This window comes from Barbus barbus, assembly GCF_936440315.1.
Source record: "Barbus barbus genome assembly, chromosome: 15".
NCBI lineage: Eukaryota > Metazoa > Chordata > Actinopteri > Cypriniformes > Cyprinidae > Barbus > Barbus barbus.
Window position 1 is genome coordinate 26,962,364 of NC_136743.1, and position 19,742 is coordinate 26,982,105.

General features: G+C 34.5%; 1 protein-coding gene across 3 annotated transcripts; it reads left to right on the forward strand.

Moving 5' to 3' along the window:
* The first annotated feature begins 358 nt into the window (after positions 1 to 358).
* LOC306881422 (plastin-1-like) lies at positions 359 to 19,346 on the forward strand. Of its 3 annotated transcripts, none has more exons than XM_079435519.1 (16): positions 359 to 627; positions 4,217 to 4,324; positions 4,582 to 4,742; positions 4,850 to 4,979; positions 5,376 to 5,508; positions 5,629 to 5,710; positions 7,792 to 7,957; positions 8,129 to 8,271; positions 8,893 to 8,988; positions 10,783 to 10,975; positions 13,124 to 13,202; positions 14,114 to 14,228; positions 14,590 to 14,723; positions 17,669 to 17,792; positions 17,896 to 18,020; positions 18,132 to 19,346. In XM_079435519.1, exons 1-16 carry the CDS (start codon positions 558 to 560, stop codon positions 18,268 to 18,270), a joined length of 1,998 nt encoding a protein of 665 aa, XP_079291645.1. In that variant the 5' UTR covers positions 359 to 557; the 3' UTR covers positions 18,271 to 19,346. The 3 variants fall into 3 exon arrangements, with proteins under 3 accessions (XP_079291645.1, XP_079291646.1, XP_079291647.1); XM_079435520.1 differs by lacking the exon at positions 359 to 627 and adding an exon at positions 3,255 to 3,380; XM_079435521.1 differs by lacking the exon at positions 359 to 627 and adding an exon at positions 3,266 to 3,341.
* Positions 19,347 to 19,742: the final 396 nt, after the last annotated feature.

The following is a 19,742-nucleotide window of genomic DNA, read 5'->3' on the forward strand; positions in this document are numbered from 1 at the left end:
CAGAATTTTGTTAGATAACTCGAGAACATTGACATTCACGGCAAAAACGCAAACACAACTACAATTCTTTGTAGTTAGCGCCACCTGCTGTTTGTTTCTCTCGTTGTTCCCTCCACGTTGTGCATACTACATTCAAACTTCCACATTAAGGAATAATTGAGAAGAATATGATTAGGTTGGTATAGAATAGGGGCTATTATTCACTCTCTCACATGTGTTTGTGAAGGGAGATTAGGTTAATACAGTAGACAGGCCGTTGCAGCAGCGCATTAGGCTGGAGTCCTGCCATATTGTGAAGCAAATCATTGCTTCAACCCACTCCAAAAAAAAAGAAAAGAAAAAAAAAGTGTCAGTGTGTGGAAATATTGTTGCACAGAGGGGTTGAACAGCAGTCTTGGTGATGCAGGCTTGTTTCCCTCTCTTTATTTCTCTCTTTAACGCATCTCTCACGGTGCAGTCCTCACCAGTAGTTAATTCAGCATGATCAGTGTGTGATCTTTATGCGATTTCCAGATCTGTGTATTTTCAGTTATCTAGACCTGCAATAGAAGAAAGCTATGGCACTAATCACAAGAGGACTCCACAGGCTATTTTTCTGGACCAAGAGACCAAATGGCACAATTACAGGTGAGACCATATGATATACTGTGAACTGACAAGAAAACATGTTTGCCATACAGGCCTGTTTGGTGATGTAGCCCATAATAATAATAATTTTAATTAATATTATTATTATTATTAGACACTACTAATAATAAGAAGAATAAATATCTATGCACATATATAACTGTTTAAGTACTATATTATTATTGTTATTATTAATAATAATAATAATAAACGTGGAATAAACATGGAACACACAATGCTATTTATTCACTTATACACTTATTTATCTAACTTGCATACTTAGTTTACACTTCGAATTTGCACGTAATATACCTGTACATACAAAACTGTCTATTGTTATATACCTGTACATACAATTGTCAATTTGCATATTGTTATTCACTATTTACTTGTTCTATTTTTATTCTTTTATTATGTGTTTTTGTTCTGTCGCACCGTGGAAGCTTCTGTCACGAAAACAAATTCCTCATTCTGATTCTGATTAATAATAATAACAAATATCTATGTACATATATAACTGTTTTTATTTTTTTAAGTACTACATTATTATTGTTATGTTTACTATGTTTATTGCTATTATTATTTTACATAGTAGTATTATGAAACATTATTATTATTATATTTATTTATATAAATTACTTTATTATTATTTATAATAATAATAACAATAACAAATATGTATGTGTATTTTATTTTTTAAGTATTACAATATTATTATTATTATTAAATGTTTATACTATTATTATACATAGTAGTATTATAAAACATTATTATTATTACTATGTTTTATTTTATAGTGGCTAAGAATTACTTCACTCTCAGTTTGACTCACCCTAATAAAACAACTTTATTAAACACAAATATAAAATGTAAAATGAATCTAGTTTAAGCGGTGGTTGTTTCGTTTCCATTGGACTCCTAGCTCACTCTCTCATGTTTTGTTGGTATCAACAAAGGCATTACTGGCTCTGTAATGGATCAAACATAACATGCATAACCTCACTGTCCACTGAAGTAACATTTTAATAAACTAGAGGAATTATTGGTGACATCCTTAACCCGCGGCCGGCAACAACGGCCTTGCAAATGTGGTAACTGATCCTCTTCTCAGAGCAATCAATAATGCAGGTTGCAACCCAAAGGCTGATGAGTCTCTTAAAGGAGGAAGCACAGTGTCGGGTATCAGTGAAACATCCTTGGGCCCTGAACCTGCTGCTTCTCTATCCGTTCATTCATCCAAAATATTTTTAGAAATACCTTTTTTTAACTAAGAAGAGAAGAATCTGCATCGCTTCTTTATTATGGACTGTTCAAAGCTCTTTTAGTGCCTGTGAACTGTTGCCTGGATCTCTTAAAAAAACAGGAAGTGAGGAGCTTTGTAAGTGGTAAGTTATATAATGTGTGTTTCTTTAAGAGTTTGTTTCACTGACTCAGCTTGCATGTATTACAGTGTATTACAAGTGTATTACAGTCCATGATGACTTTTTATTCTCCTGGAAAGATTCTTTTGGTTGATGTTTTCTCGCTATTTTCAGTGCTAACGTGTATGATTTATATCATCTATATTTATATATGAAGTCATTAACCGCATAATAATGTTATACTGAAGAATGTTTTCATTTTTTATGAGGGTTTTTTTTTCAGAGTTCAAAGTGGTCAAAGTCCAATTAATTTATTATCACAGATTCTGAGTTTGGCACCACTTTGATTTCACTTTTAGATGTATGACAACCATTATATTTTATTATTTTATTTCATATTATATATATGTATATAGTTTTTTTTTTTTTTTTTTTTTTTTTAGTTTTTTGCACAGATGCAATATTTTGTAGCCTTTTTAATTATTTATAGTGTACTTTTGTAATGGTTCAATCGTGGAATTAGGTTTTATTTTGGGTTCTTTACATCGCACCATGTGCTAGTGGTGTATTGTTTAGGGTCATGCTTAAAACATGAAGGTCTGCTGTCAAACATCTGTCAGCTGAGGTTTCTGGTTCTGTCTCCAGTGAGTTCAACAGCGACACTAAAGTGATAGATTATTATTTTCCAGCTCATTCTTCTGTTTTATGGGGGATTCCTTCCTTCCATCATCAGGTCAACTGATAAGGTCTGATTACCAGGCAGGAGGCTATCATGAGATAGTGGCCCGCGGGCCAAAAGTGGCCCGCCAGCAATAATATCTGGCCCGATGCCAAACTTACTTGCCGACCCCTGATATAGAGTGTGTCTCCTGTACCTTCGTTCATGCATCTATATAGTCACTCTAGTTATATACCAATTAAACAGCTCGTATCCCATAAATCTAAGAAGCCTTCTAGGTTTAAGTGTGTGTTTGCGTGTGAGTAATATGCAGTGAGCGCCAAGCTAGTTATATGAGCTTTTAGCAAAACAAGTGAAATGTGAAGCAGTTTTGTTAGGTCACAAAATTATTGACAAGTGTCAAGTGAATGAGCCGTGGGATAAAGTACCGTACTCAAGTGTCAGAGCTAGAGTAAGTACAAATACCAAATGTCATGACAGCTTCAGCTGACACAGCGTTCAGTTGGGTGTTAAACGTTAACTCCAGATCTGTGTCAGTACGATGCCATCGCCTTTAATAGACATTACGGGCCAAAGGTCTCTTGCCTTACCTAACACACAAGCCCCACATACTCTGTGGGAGAGGACAGGCGACGCTGTCAAGGTCTCGATTGGAATATTAGCATATTTTCCAGGTTAATCTCAAGTTCAGTCTTTAGACGTTTAGGAGAAAGGTATCGTTTTCATATAATGGCAGCATTCATGAAGCTTTGATTTAATTTACTGTCTTTTCGCATCGAAATATCCTGATGTTTTTGTATTCATTAGCTTTCGTTTTTGCAGTATGCTGTTTATTCACTAATATTTCTGTGATTGATGATTGAAGACTTGCATCTGGGGATTATGAAATATTGCTGGGATGTTGACATGTCCTGTGGTGTGACTTCGTAGGGTTTGGCTAATTCTCTTGTTTTGTGTCATGCAGCTTTTATGGTCTCATATTATTTGTGCAGTACTTTTAAAAATGCATTTTTTTTACAACTTATCATCATTTAAAATGAGCAAGGTTAAGGCAAATGGTGATTAAATATGGTAAAACCTAAACTTTTAATGCTGATAAAAAAAAAAGAAAAGATCATTTACAAATGATATATTATAACATTCAAAAATTTAGGGCCAGTAACATTTTAAATTTTCATCTATGGATATTTATATATGAATGTTATATTATTAATACTTAGCCTAATTAATTTGATTAAAAGTGAGCATAAAAAGATTATTTATTTCAAATAAATACTGAACTGTAACAGTTATTAAATGAGAAACAGTTATTTTAAATTATACAATAATTCTGTTTTTATTTTATTTGCAATAAAACATGAATTTTTGTGAGCATAAGAATCTTCTTACCCCACACTTTTGGATGGAAGCCTGCATTAACTGTTCGTCTGTAACTGTATTTCATGGAGTGTTTTTACCAGTTCACCATGGATTTGCTTATCAAAGAGATACAGCTGTGGGCAAACACGGTATATAGCACACAAACTCTCTGTGTGGACTGTTTTGGCAGGTCTTTTGCATGGTGAGAACTGCTGCAGGGACAACAGCATGGAGAGCAAAGTGACACAGATCTCCCGAGAAGATCTGGAGGACCTGAGAGAGGCTTTCAACAAAATCGGTCAGTTAAATTCTGTCTGAATCTCACTGTAGGTTTAGTGAACTGTGCATTGGAACATGTTCGAATCATCTGGTGCTTGTCAAACATTACCAAAACTGCAATAACTGACTATAAATGTCTGTTTTTACGGCTGAGCATTGTCTCACGCAATTCTACAAACATAATTTATCATTTTTATGGAATACTGAAGTATTATGTTAAACGTTTGCTGCAAGAATGAACGACTGTCATTGCAAACTGTGGTTCATTCATTGCAGATATTGATAACAGTGGCTATGTAAGCGATTTTGAACTTCAAGAGCTCTTTCGAGAGGCCAGCTTTCACATTCCGGGATACAAGATACGGGAGATTGTGGAGAAGTTCATGGCAGGTGACACTAACAAAGACGAGAAGATTAGTTTTGAAGAGTTTGTTGCGGTAAGCCTGACTATGAGTTTATTCTTAAAATCTTGGTGAGCTGGTCAAAGTGCCTGATCTGATAGTGTCACGCTCTTTGAAAGCTGAGATCTCGCTTAATTCTTCAGATATACCAAGAGATGAGAAGCAAAGAGGTGAGAGAAACTTTCCGCAAGTGCATCTCCAGGCGGGATGGGATTCGTTCGTTTGGAGGAACATCAAAGATCTCAAGTGAAGGAACTCAGCATTCTTACTCAGGTAGTGGCGTTTACATCCTTTACGAAGTCAATATGAAACAATAATATGCTTTAGTTATGTTCTCATTGCACGTTTCTGGTTATTATAAAGAAACGGTCTTCATTCATCAAAATAACTAGCTTTGTCTCATTTTTGCCCACTTCCATTCTGCTATATAATGCCCCACTTTCACCATCCAATGAATTCCTGCTGGATAAAATCAAGTCCAGCTCTACATATTTTCATATGGAATATCCTGTTTCAGACATGCATAAACATATCCTCTGAGCAGTTTCTGCTATACTTGAGCATTGCTTCAGAAAAAGTCAAGAAATGGGATTTGTCAATGAATGACCCCTGACACCTGTGGACCAAAATGTCATGTTGCTAATGTTTTATTTTTGAAACCGTTCTCAGATGAAGAAAAAGTGGCTTTTGTGAACTGGATCAATAAGGCCTTGGCAGATGATCCTGACTGCAAGCATCTGATCCCGATGGACCCGGGGACTGACAGCTTATTCAAATCCGTGAAAGATGGAATATTGCTGTGGTAATATAAGATGAACTGTGTAATGTTTCTTATGCTGTTAAATGCACAGAGGTATTAATCATCACAGTTACTGATAATTAAGAGTTCATGTTTAACAACATCTTGGCTGTCTCTTTACAGCAAAATGATCAACCTCTCACAGTCAGACACTATTGATGAGCGGGTCATCAACACGAAGAAATGCACTCCATTTACAATGACTGTAAGCGCTCTCACTTTTGAAACACAACAAATAGTTAAATCAAAAAGCAGCTCTTTGAAAATCTCACTTAATGGGTCAATCTCTGTCTCACACACACACACACACATGTTGGTTTTTGTGGTTTATGGGGACTCTCCATAGGCGTAATGGTTTTTATACTGAACAAACTGTGTGTGCTATTGCCCTACACCAACCCTACACCTAAACTTAGCCCTCACAGGAGACTTTGTGCATTTTTAGATTTTCAAAAAAACACCATTTAGTAAACCTTTTGAATTACGGGGACATAGGCAGTGTCCTCATAAACCACCTTCATATTCTAATACCTCTTGCATACCCATGTCATTATACAAATTTGTGTCCTTATAAACCACATAAACATGCACACACACACGTTGGGTTTTCATGCATGTTTTATGAGGACATTCCATAGATGTAATAATTTTTCTACTGTTTAAGCTGTATTTTAACCTAACCCTTCCCCCTAAACCTACCCCTCACACACTGTAAAGAAAATCTGCTGAAGCCGGTTGCCCAACTTTTTATTTTTATTATTATTTTTTTATTTTTTACAGTGCTGTAAAAAATCAAAAGTTGAGAGAACTTAAACGTTTAAGGCAACTGGCTTCAGCAGATTTTTGAGTGTTCAACTTGCAGTTGTTTATACAACAAAAATATTGTTTTCCTAAAAAATAGGTTGAGAAAACTCAAAAATCTGCGGAAGCTGGTTGCCTTAAACGTTTAAGTTTGCTGAACTTTTTTTTTACAGTGCAGGAAACTTTCTGCACTTAGATTATCAACAACAACAAAAAAAAATAATGTGTGTATGATTTATAAGCTTGTTTCTTCACAAGGACAAGAATTTTGGATATTGCCATCTTTGTGGGGACATTTTGTCCAATACTGTAAAGTATACCTGAACCACACACACATAAACTTGTCAAGGTCATATTTGACCCCCCAAATTTAAAAATATTACACATCAAAATGTGTAAAGAACAGTTTCAGTCAAGTCAAGTCAGTTTGTTTTTTCATTAGAAAAGTAATGCTACAAATGCACTTTTAATTCTCATTAATCAGAATTAATCATTGTAATTAATCAACAAAAATGTCATGCAGCTCAACAAATACTTACATTTATATATACGTAATGTTTTAATGTATCATTGAATAAATACAATTTAAATATATAATGTATTCCTGCATTACAGTAATAAGAATTATATTTTTACATTACAATAATGAGAATTTTTAACAAGATTAAAAAGATGATTTACTACTTTTGCTTCTTTTCTGTACATCTTTTTTTCTTTATTCAAAATATATTTAATACATTTATTATTTTATTTCTGGGTGAAATAAAACCTAGACATGTTCTTAACTGTTTTTGTTAACCTCAATGTGCTTTATCTATCTTTTTTTTATTGCTGTGTGCTATTAAATTATCTTTAAGACCCATTAACACTAAGCATGATAGCTATTTAGATATCATTATATTGCTATAGATATAGCTATATAGATACAATGCTAAAATAAGAATCCACATCACTAAATGATAATACTTTTTAATGCATCAATATATAAATACAATGCAAATACATATTTTTTCTGCATTGCAGGAATAAGAATGATATTTTTACATTACCACAATGAGAATTTATAAAGAAAAGTTGTTTCATGTTGAAAAAATGTCACAACACTAAAAATGTTTTCTTATTCTGCACACTTTTTAAGTTCAAAATATTTAAACATATTTCATAACTTTTTTAAATATAAATATATTCTTGACAGGTTTTGTGAGATTCATCCTAATGCACTTTTTATATGTTCATTATCTTTAAGACCCGTTTCACACTGAAAATGACAGCTATATAGATAACACTATCTATATATAGCATCCATAACATCATATGATAATGTTCTGTTTATTATAAGCGTGCGCTGTGGTTTAGTCATCTGTCATTTTAATGCTCTAGCTCTTTAAAGTCAGGTGGATTCTGATTGCCTGTCAGTGTTAGTTAGGTGTAAAAAAAAAAAAAAAAAAAAATTATAATTTGACAACAAATAGTTGTTTTCTACAGGAGAATTTGGTGTTGGCTCTTAACTCTGCATCGGCTATTGGCTGCACGGTGGTCAACATCGATGCTCAGGACATGAAAGCAGGAACCCCTCACCTCGTGCTTGGCCTCCTCTGGCAAATCATAAAAATTGGCCTCTTCGCTGACATTGAGATCTCACGCAATGAAGGTCATTGCTCTGCTGCAATAGCCTAAATTGAGTTTTTTATAATCATGGTGTTGTCCAATGGCGTGCTGATTGCTGCCATAAATAAATAAAAGCATGCATGTACACGAGTGACTGATGTACACCTCTTAAGAGGTTTGAGTAACACGTGTCTGTGTATTTATGCCTCTGTAGCTCTAATTGCTTTGCTGGATGAGTCAGAGGAGCTGGACCACCTGATGTCAATGTCCCCCGAGGACCTTTTGCTGCGATGGGTCAACTATCACCTCAAAGCTGCTGGCTGGGAACCAATCAGAAACTTCAGTGACGATATTAAGGTCGTTTATAAGCTTCATCACAGAAGACATCATTTCAGTTGCTACTGAAAATTGGCATCACTCCATTAGAACTAGGCTTTGGACTAAAGTTTACCACACACACACACACACACATATATATATATATATGTGTGTGTGTGTGTGTATTCACTGTATTTTTGCTCAAATAAATGCAGCCTTGGTGAGCAGAAGAGACCCCACACGGTTCAACAGTATATAAATTACAAATAGCATAGATAAAGGTAATATATTTTCAAGATTTAAAACATATTTCGTGCAAACCTTCAGATACAAAAATATATTACAAAATGCACTTCAGGGGTTAAGAAAAATACATTTAGTGTAAATGCAAAATGCTTCTTTTTTTTAATTATGGACAACATAAATATATTTAGATTTAAGAAATATATATTTACATGTTAATAATATATATTTAAAGTATAAACCAAGTGTAAACTATATGCTGAGTAAATTAATCACAGGCTTATGAAATATGAAAGCCTATAGGCAGTATAAAAGACCAGCCTTTGATCTGGTTTGACATCAAATCTTTTGAGCTGTCATTTGCATGTCAGTTAAGATTGACTTGTGTAACTAAACAGAGCCTTTTTCTGCTCTCAGGACTCCAGGGCATATTTCCACCTGCTTAATCAGATCTCGCCTAAAGGAGACGGGGATGACGAGATGAGGATTGACATTGACATGTCTGGTTTCAATGTAAGTCGTTCTGAATGTTTAGTCCTTTGCCTTTCTACTGAGGAAGTCGACATGCTGATTTGTTTCCTGTGTCAGCGTTTGCTCCAGCACTTAATGACATGATGTAGTGCAGATAAGAAATAGGCCGACTTTTTGATACCCAACACTGATTCCTGCCAAAACAAAGTCAAGGGAAATATGAGTACAAAAAACAACAAGACAAGGACCTTAAGAAGGGAGAGCGGTTATGAATGTTGGGATTGTTTTTGTATATCGGAATTGGGCAGGTTTATTTGTCTTTAGATTATAAATATTTGTGATGAAATATTCACTATTACTATTGCACTATTACTATTTTTTTTATTTTGACACCTCAAAATACAACATAGACCTTGTCCAGGTAACATTTAACTGCACTTTTCACCACATATCACGTTAGTGACTCTCAGCTGATCCATGTCTAGCTAAAGGAATATGATGCCTATCACTACTTCCTTATATAAGGTCCATTCAGTATTATTCAGCAGCTTATCACTTTGCTCAGGAGCCAGTTACCCTTCTCCATCCCCAGCTCCTCCTCTCAACCAAGTCAGTACTTGGCATTCATTATCCCTCGTTGAGTCAGACTCTTTATCCTCAATCTTGTTGTTATATTAAATTGTCACTTAGAACATAAATGATATCTGCTCATTAATGTTGGTTCTGTTCTGTTTACTCTAGTGGGTTATTGCTGAGTGTTTGCCCAGAACAGAACCATACTGCCAATCTAAAATCGCCAGTCTGACGATAGTGGTCCTTTATCTATATTATATTTAAGACCTGCTTTAGCTATATACAGTAGCTAACACAAACTATAGCATCCATATCACCACATGTTTATCTTTAAGCACACACTGCAGTTGTTTTAAATGATTGAGATATTTAAGGTCAGGCAAATCCTGGGTAGAATATAACTATTCACCGTTACTGTTGCACTGTTACAATTTTTGGTTACACTTTATTTTAAGGTATCCTTGTTGCAGTGTAATTATACATTTCATTTAAGTACTGAGAAATATTAACTACATGCACTTACTATTTAGGGTTAGGATTAGGTTTTGGATTGGGGTTACTTGCATGTTATCATGAATAATTAATTGTTATTATAATGGTAAGTACATGTAGCATGTGTGAGAAGGACACCTTAAAATAAAGTTTTACCCTATATTTCGAAACCCTTAAGCCTTAAGCCAAACTGTAATTTGAGTTTACAAATGTGTCTGATTACTTTTGTACTTGCATGACTTGCGTGATTTAAACCTTTGAAAAGAAAGGTGTTTGGTAATTTTAAATAACGAAGACTAAAACCATGAAGAAAAGTTTTTATTTTACTTAAAAAAAAAAAAAACATATTTAATTTTTTCTACTAGTTGCCAAACATTTCTCATACTAATACTAAAATAACTAAAACTAAGACTGAAATTAAGATTAAACAAAAAGAAAAAAAATCTGTATGGACAAAAAAAAACAAAAAACTAAACATTCAGTAATATTTTATATATGATTAAAAAAATTGTAGTATCTAGTATCTCAATTTTGTGGAAAACAATGTTTATTCTGTATGGGGAAAAAATCATGCAAACACAGTCTATTTTTCAGGCCAAAGAAAGTGACTCAGAATACTGAATGTGGGTGTAAAGTGTATTGTTTGTAATGTTACACCCTCATATTTATTGTGCTACAGAACATTCATTAATCACGTAGAGGCAGATGTCTTTTAGATAATCACCTGCTTCAGATCTCTGGTTCTTTAGGTTTAATAACTGTCTGTTTTAGGAGCGTGATGATGAAAGGCGAGCAGAGCTGATGCTGAAGCAGGCGGATCGTCTGGACTGCAGACAGTTTGTCACTCCCAAGGATGTGGTGGCGGGAAACAATAAGCTCAACATGGCCTTTGTAGCCAATCTTTTCAACATGTACCCGGCCTTGAACCGACCCCCCAGTAATGGCATTGATTATACAATTGAGGGTGAGTTGTATTATTTTTATATGTGAATGTGCCAAACGTGATGCAAGAAAGGTGTTGTATTTGCAGTTTGGAGCTCTCTAGCGTTTCAGAGAACTTGTTGACTGCCTGTGATGAATGATGCCGCGTTATCTTTGCTCTACATCTGAGCTCACATCCTGTCTGAATTACCAAGCAGATATTTCCTATGATCAAAACAAGAAACATACTCAAACAACTACATCCATGATGTAGTGCACTTATAATACATTCATAATAGCATACAAGTTTAAAAAGAAGTCCATCATATTTTAATCTTTATGTTGCAATTCATCCGTCTGTCATAATGGTTGTATTATCTTCACCACCAACATATTCTTCTTCTTCTTTTTTCTAGCACAAAACCTGGTAATAATAATAATTATAATAAAATTACTTGCTTATAAAACAATAAAAAAAAATAATGAAAAAATTACTTAGTGTCAGGCTTGCTTTTGTTCCCCACATGCCCATATTTAGTCCTTCCTGTTTCCTGTCCTCGTTTAGTTTGATTATCGGTTAATTTGGTTCCAGGTGTGTCTAGTCAACCCCTCGTTATGTTCAGTTTATCCGGGGTTATTTTGAGCATTTGTTTTTCTTACAAAAGTATCTCTGTGCAGAAAACTATTATCACTATTATCAAGTTAATATGATTACGTAAAGACGCTGACGAAGTCGAATAAGAAGTCGTCAAAGTAAAGTTGAAGAAATCAAAGTTAAATAAGATGAAGTCAAAGAAGTTGAAGTTCCTCTTCACAAATCATGTTTAATTCATAAAACCTGATAACAAACAGGAAACATTCAAATGTAAAGTGACTTAAAGTGAGGTAATAGGTAAGGGTTCAAGATATTCCGTTACAGGTTATATTTCATGAATATGTAATTACTGGACTGATCTTCTCAAGATTTTCTTGCACGTTCTGAAGATGTTGCCTGTTTTTACTGTGTTTTTTTGGAGAGTCAAAGCGTGTGCAGTGTTCTGAGTGATCAGCAGGCTGTACTGCACGTGTGTTAGAGGGTCACATGTAACCCATCAGTAACTGGGTTCATATCACCGTCTGTTTATCTGTCCTTTTGATCTGATTGTTCCTTTTTCATCTTCATTCTGTCTCCTTAAATACAGTAGTCTATGTGATCAAGCCTACACATAAGCAGATTTGCCAGAACCTGCTTAGCTGCCTTTTTTCTTCCATTTGCATTGCAAAGAGAGATAAATGATTATTATCCCATCATGCCCTTGGCTCCATTCATAACACAGTTTATGAAAAAGGTCTATTGTGCAAACTAAGAGAATATTTAGCTCAGAATTATGCAACAGACTATTATCATGTAATCATGCTATTCAGATTTAAAGTGCTTAATTAAAAACGTATTTACCAGGAGTATATGATGAGAAACAGGATTTTCGCTGTAGATTTTCTCTCGAGTTCACATAGAACATTTATCAAAACAACTGAAAAAAATCATCTTAAGAAATTCTTATGGTTATGACACCACAATCATTAGCATATGACTACCCACATTTCTATATAAATGCTAAATTAACACTCCACTTTTTTGGAAATAGGCTCATTTTACACCTTCCCTAGAGTTAAACAGTTGAGTTTTACCCTTTTTGAATCCATTCAGCCAATCTCCGGGTCTGGCGGTAGCACTTTTAGCTTAGCTTAGCTTAGCATAGATAATTGACGAAGAGTCAAGCTTTAAACAGGAAAATTATCCAAACTCTTTGGTCATTTTTGAGTGAGATGCTAATGATCTAATCCGATTCAATGATCTATGCTAAGCTAAGCTAAAAGTGCTACCGCCAGACCCAGAGATCGGCTGAATGGATTCAAAAACGGTAAAACTCAACTGTTTAACTATAGGGAAGGTGTAAAATGAGCCTATTTCCAAAACAAGTGGAGTGTTCTTTTAATCTCTCAACTCTATATATAAAAATCATAAAGGCTACAGCAGCAAAACCATCCAGTTCAATTTTATGAGAGGGTGGACAGTTATGCGAGTACGATATAAACACGGACATCCAATTAAAATAGTCAACATATTAAAAATAAATAAATGCATATAAGGTACATAATAATCTTCCAAAATAATACCAGAGATAACACAGTGTTATGTCTTTGACTACAGGGGAAACGCGAGAGGACAGGACATTCAGAAACTGGATGAATTCTCTGGGAGTTACTCCGCATGTCAATCACCTGTACAGGTAACAAAGCCGTTTGTTTTAGCTTACAGTAATGCCATAGTTTTCGACTACTGAAACATAAGGACTAATATTGGCCCTGGAATCAAAAGCTAAAAACAATATAAAAAAATATATATATATTTATATGGTTTGAACTTGAAATTTAACTAAAGTATTGAAACAACAGTATACTATGGTATACAATATTGCCTTTAAATTTTTAGTAGTAGTTCTTTCTAAATCAAGCATTTACTATTGCTAATGCTTAAACTTCCCAAAGTATTAAATTTGGGCATATACTGTAACTTGTGCATACATTTAGATATATATTACTTCATTTAGCTGACCTTTCTTTCTTTTCTTTTTCTTTCTTTGGTAGTACTGTAGAAAATAAATCCGTAAAATCAGTTCATTACCGGGACATTATCCATTAATTTTATGGACATTTCCATTAACTCTAAAGTATAATCAAATGCAAGTGTAACATTCCAAATTCCAGTAAATCCCATGTAAAAAAAAAAAGGAAAATTCCTTCAAATTACCACAGTATATTGCACCCTACTTTTATTTTAGCAGTGTAGTAGTAGATTAAACAGGAGTTATTGTTATATAAATAGATGAAAAGGAGTGGCTGAAACTTTTTGTAACGTACCATTTGTCCTATAGATCTGAATAATCACATTGTTTATCACAATAAAGGTGGACTATCACTTACTTTTTCAAACTATTAAGTGATGAAACATACAGTTTTCATCTGGTGAATGATATAACAGGCAGATATAACATGGTGTTATGAAGAAACTTCCTGAAAAATCAGTGGTGGTCTGTGCCTTTAAACACAACTCATCTTGATTCATTGTCTTTACTTGAGCACAACATAGAAACATTAAAACCAAAAGAGTGAAGTTCATCATTACAATCTTCTTCTCTAGTGATCTGCACGATGGTCTCATCATTCTTCAGCTATATGAGAGAATCCAGGTTCCTGTTGAATGGACTAGAGTCAATAAACCTCCCTATCCAATACTGGGATCCAACATGAAGAAGGTTTGTATTGGTTTTATATTTGAGTAAAAAAAAAAAAAAAAGTACAAGAAGCTACTGAATGAGTTTAACAACTGGCTCACATTCCAGTCAGATTTATTTATTTTTACATCACATTAACAATCGGTCAAACATATGTTTGTTTCTGACAGCAAATTAAATACAGCTGTATTGCAACATGTTGAATTTGTGTCCCTGCTGAAATGATTTCCACAGATGCCTCGGGGGTACCGGCTAGCTGCATTCAGAATTCAAAATGCACGCTTTATTTATCAAAAATGCTATTTGTGTATGGAGACCTGCAGTTGTTAGGGTTGAATTATACATGCCATGTTAATTTGGTTGACATATGTTTGTTTTGTAGCTTGAGAATTGTAATTATGCGGTCGCACTGGGCAAAAAGGAAGCAAAGTTTTCCTTAGTAGGAATCGGTGGTGAGAATATCAATGAAGGAAGCTCAATGCACACCCTTGCATTGGTCTGGCAGCTAATGAGGAGGTACTTTATTTTTACAGTATAGGTTTCAACACAATCTCATGGCAATTTGTAACTATTTTACATTTTGCCGAATTTGTGGAAAATTCATATGAATTTGTATTAATCTAATAAAAATAATTTTCTACCTGCTTACTCCCCACCGAGTGTTTCTTTTAGGGGTAGACCTTTATTCTTCTTATATATATTATTATTATTTTTTTTTTTTTTACTAATAACTTTTTTGTATAATGCTGCGTTCAAGTCCTCCTGGGACGTTCGTACTTACGAGTTGACAAGTCGTCATTACGATGTCAGGAGCGTTCAAGTCACTTTGGTCGGAACAAGATGGCGATTTAAGTTTTCTACGTAAAATTGAACAATATTTTTTAAACTCTACATTTACGAAATGAGAATAAAGAATGTGCATCATTGTGTTTTTTCTCTTTTTATTCAATTTATGAGTGATGTAAACTGAATCATTATGCATTCTAAGGTAGTTATACAATAATATTTTGTTTCTGTAATATAATTTTATTCATTTCAGCGTCAATACAGACACTGCATTACTACAGTCTTTGGCTGTGTTCATTGCATCCGAGACTTTTTTTTCACTGACACCGCCAACTCAGAAAGAAAAAAGAAAATTAAAAAAGGGCTTAAAGAAAATTTTGAGTTTCCCATTCATAAAAACGACTTTGTGGTGGTGTTCATGTGCGTTCAACTCGTAAATACGATGTATCCGACATGACTTGAACGCTCCATAATTCATTTGAAATTGCAAACTTATTAAATAGTTAGGATTAGGTTGAAAGAATTACTACTTTACCCATATGGCAAAAAAAAAAGACCAAAATATATTTCTTATATATATTAAACGTTGTAAATAGAATTGAATTTCAAATTAAAATATATTTCTTAAAAAATGTTGCAAAATATACTTCAAAAGGGCAAGGAAATACAATATTACAATTAATATAAATATATAAATTATTCTAATTTGCTGATTTGCTGCTCAAGAAACATTTCTTATTAAGGTTGAAATAAGTTGTGCTGCTTAATATTTTTATTGAAGCAGCAATACATTTTTTTCCAGGACTTTTTGATGAATAGAAAGTTCAGATGAACAGCATTTATTTGTTATAAAAAATCTTTTGTAATATTTTATTTTGTAAATGTCTTTACTGTTACTTTTGGTCAATTTAATGCATCCCTGCTGAATAAAAGTAATAACTTATAAATATCGGCACCCTTGGTAAATATGATCAAAGAAGGCTGTGAAAATGAATCCTTTCATTGGATAATAAGAATTTAAAATGGGGGGGGGGGGGGGGGGGGGGGGGGTTCTTGATGTTTTTCTCTAATACACATTGGCCACAATTAACGGCACCCTTTTGTTCAATACTTTTTGAAACCTCCATTTGCCAGTTTAACAGCTCTAAATTTTCTCCTATAATGCCTGATGAGGTTAGAGAACACCTGACAAGAGATCAGAGACCATTCCTTCATCCAGAATCACTCCAGATCCTTCAGATTCCCAGCTCCATGACGGTGCTTCTTCTCTTCAGTTCACCCCACTCATTTTCTACAGGGTTCAGGTCAGAGGACTGGAATGGCCAGCAGAAGCTTGGTTTTGTGCTCAGTGACCCATTTTTGTGTTGTTTTTGAGGTTTGTGTTTGGATTATTGTCCAGTTGGAAGATCCAAACATGGACCATTATAAGATTTCTAACAGAGTCAGTCACTTGTTGATTTTGTATCTGTTGGTATTTGATAGAATCCATGATGCCATGTGTCTAAACAAGATGTCCAGGACCTCCAGCAGAAAGTTAGGCCCACAACATCAAAAATAGAGCAGTATATTTAATTGTACACATGGAGTACTTTTTATCCCTGTGTTCACCAAACCCATCTTGAGTGTTTGCTGCTAAAAATCAAATTTTTTAGTTTCATCTGACCATAAAAGCCAGTCCCATTTGAAGTTCCAGTCGTGTCTGATAACTGAATATGCTGGAGTTTGTTTTTGGAGGAGTGAGGAGAATCTATCTTGAAACCCTCCCAAACAACATGTGGTGATGTAGGTGCTGTTTGACCATTTTTTTTAAGGTTTTCTGACACCGAGACTCAACTATTTTCTGAAATTCTCCAGCTGTGGTCCTTCGAGAGTCATTAGCCACTCAAACTCTCCTTCTGGCTGTGCATTAGGACAACATAGCATTAGGACAACATTCGTCCTCTTCTAGGCAGTTTCGTAACATTTTATGTTGATTGGAAATTCTTAATTATTGCCCTGATGGTGGAAATGGGAATTTTCACTGCTCTAGCTCTTTTTTTAAAGCCACTTCACTAATTTGTGAAGCTCAATTATCTTTTACTGCACATCAGAAATATATTCTTCAGTTTTTCTCTTTGTGATGAATGATTAAGGGAATTTGGGGTTTGTTTTCCCTCCTATTTCTATTTCTGTGAAACAGGAAGCCATGGCTGGATAATTTCATGTTCATAATCACCCTGGAGTGCTCAAAATTGTGAATATGAATGGGAATATACTTCAGAGATATGTTACAATTTTTTTACATTTTAAGAATTTTCTAGGGGTGCCAACAATTGTGTCCAACACGTATTTGAGAAAAATATGTATTTCATAATGATATTTCCCCCCATTTTAAATTCTTATTATCCAATGAAAGGTTAGATTTTTGTGAATTTTTAAAATAAAAGATCAAAGGGATTAACAATGCAGATTAATTTTCACAGCCTTCTTTGATCATATTTACCAAGGGTGCCGGTATTTTTGGCCATGACTGTATATATATATATATATATATATATATATATATATATATATATATATATATATATTTATTTGCCATATGGGGATGGTCATCATGTTATGGTCACATCTATTTTTGTTGAATATTCGTGACATTAATTATTTTGTCTGTTCATTACAATGAATAACTCCTGCAGGTACACACTGAAGGTTCTGTCTGACATCGGTGACGGGGAAAAAGTCAGTGACCAAATTATTATCGACTGGGTGAACAACACTTTGAAACAAAGCCAGAAAGCCTCATATATTAACAGCTTCAAGGTGAATCCCATTCACTATCAATTAATTCAATACCAAACATGTCTAAGTTTAATTAAAAAAAATAATAATTCACTTAAACCCTCTATGTAATGTATGATTTCAGGATAAATCAATCAGCACTAGCCTACCAGTGATTGATCTGATCGACACCATCATGCCCAAAGCCATCAAATACGAGATGGTGAAGACCGGAGAGCTGACACCAGAGGACAAGCTAAACAATGCAAAGTAAGTTCCCCCAGCGGCTCCTCATAAATTTCCCTGATATACATCTGACGCCAAATTGCCTGTTGTCTCGCCACCAGCAACCTTATCCGTATCTCTGCTTCCCACTCGCAGATATGCAATCTCAGTGGCGCGAAAAATCGGAGTCAGGGTGTACGCCCTGCCCGATGACCTTGTGGAGGTCAACCCCAAGATGGTGATGACGGTGTTTGCATGCCTTATGGGAAGAAGCTTGAAGAAAGTAAATGGCTGACCTTTCTTGAAGGACGCTGTCAGAAAGCACAACCCTCACTTTGCATTATTTCTTCTCCTGACTTCCCTTCTGCCTCATTCACCAATACTTTCATGCATTTGTTTTTTTAAATATTTCTTTATGAATATTTCATCTTTGATTAACTGACCTCCTATTAATTACATTTCACTAACCATTTCATTTCTCCTAGCTAATATGCTACATGTAGATTATTAAAAGTTGATGATATTTTCTTAAAGGAACAGTTCACCCAAAAATGAAAAAGTGCATCACATCACTTGCTCAGCAATGGATCCTCTGCAGTGAATGGGTGCCGTCAGAATGAGAGTCCAAACAGCTGATAGAAACACCACAAAAATCTACAAGTAATCCACACGACTCTAGTCTACCAATTAGTGTCTTGTGAAGTGAAAAGCTGCATGTTTGTAAGAAACAAATCCGTTATTAAGATGTTTTTAACTTTAATCTGTCACTTCTGGCCAAAATGCATGTCCATAATCCATAATAATGCTGTAAAAAAGTGACAAAGTCCATCTCCTGTTGTCCTCACATCAAAATCCACTGACATATTTATTTACAACTGTTTTGGACTGTTTTTGCTTGTAAACAGATATGTGCATATTTCTCTCCCGTTTCAGACAAGATACATTTTTCACTGACGAAAACAATATTAGAGATTGAGGACCCATATTGACCCATATTTGTTTAGTACAAACTAACTTGTTTAAAGTTAGCTGATTGCTTGTGGATTATTGTGATGCATTTATCAGCTGTTTGCACTCTCATTCTGACGGCACCCATTTACTGCAGATAATTCATTGATGATATAATACTAAATTTCTCCAAATCTATTCTGATGAAGACATAAACTCATCTACATATTGGAAGGCCTGAGGAAGACAGAATCTCAAGGAAATTTAGATTTTTGAATGAACTATTCCTTAATAATTGTGAATAATTGTTTTGATTTATTCATTGACTCATTAAAATGATTCTTTCAGTTGAGCCAGATTGTAAATAGTTGGATATTTTTACATTACGTAAATAAAGGTGCCCACAAGAAATATTTGAGCCACGTAGATATCTGCACATTCATTCAATTTGTTATTTAATCAGGCTTAGATGCAGCTGGCAACCTGTTTTGGCTTGCAGACCCACATTTTGGATGTCAGTCTAAACAGTATTTGCTCATCCAGGGAAGCGCATTGTAATCCAGAGGAGGATATTATACAGTGAAATGTGAGTCGAAAGCAGAATAAATGCCAAAATCGAAATCATTTCAAGCCATTTCATCCCTCAAAATAGACAGAAATAATAATTAAACCAGCATCCACATCATTTAACAGTGGCCAGAAATGTATTTATAAAAGCAAACACTTTCCTGGACTCTGCCTCCTATTTACATTCATCACTGCCACTGTCGAGTGACTCCTGCTCTCCTCGAGAGAGAGAGTCTCTCAGTGTCATTGTGG

What these genes read in the sequence shown, in the direction of transcription:
- LOC306881422 (XM_079435519.1), top strand. Translation starts at nt 558, where the DNA reads ATGGCACTAATCACAAGAGGACTCCACAGGCTATTTTTCTGGACCAAG. An exon ending in AACTCAGCATTCTTACTCAG is followed by an intron (nt 4,980 to 5,375) that starts GTAGTGGCGTTT and finishes AACCGTTCTCAG; the next exon opens with ATGAAGAAAAAGTGGCTTTT. An exon ending in CATATATTAACAGCTTCAAG is followed by an intron (nt 17,793 to 17,895) that starts GTGAATCCCATT and finishes GTATGATTTCAG; the next exon opens with GATAAATCAATCAGCACTAG.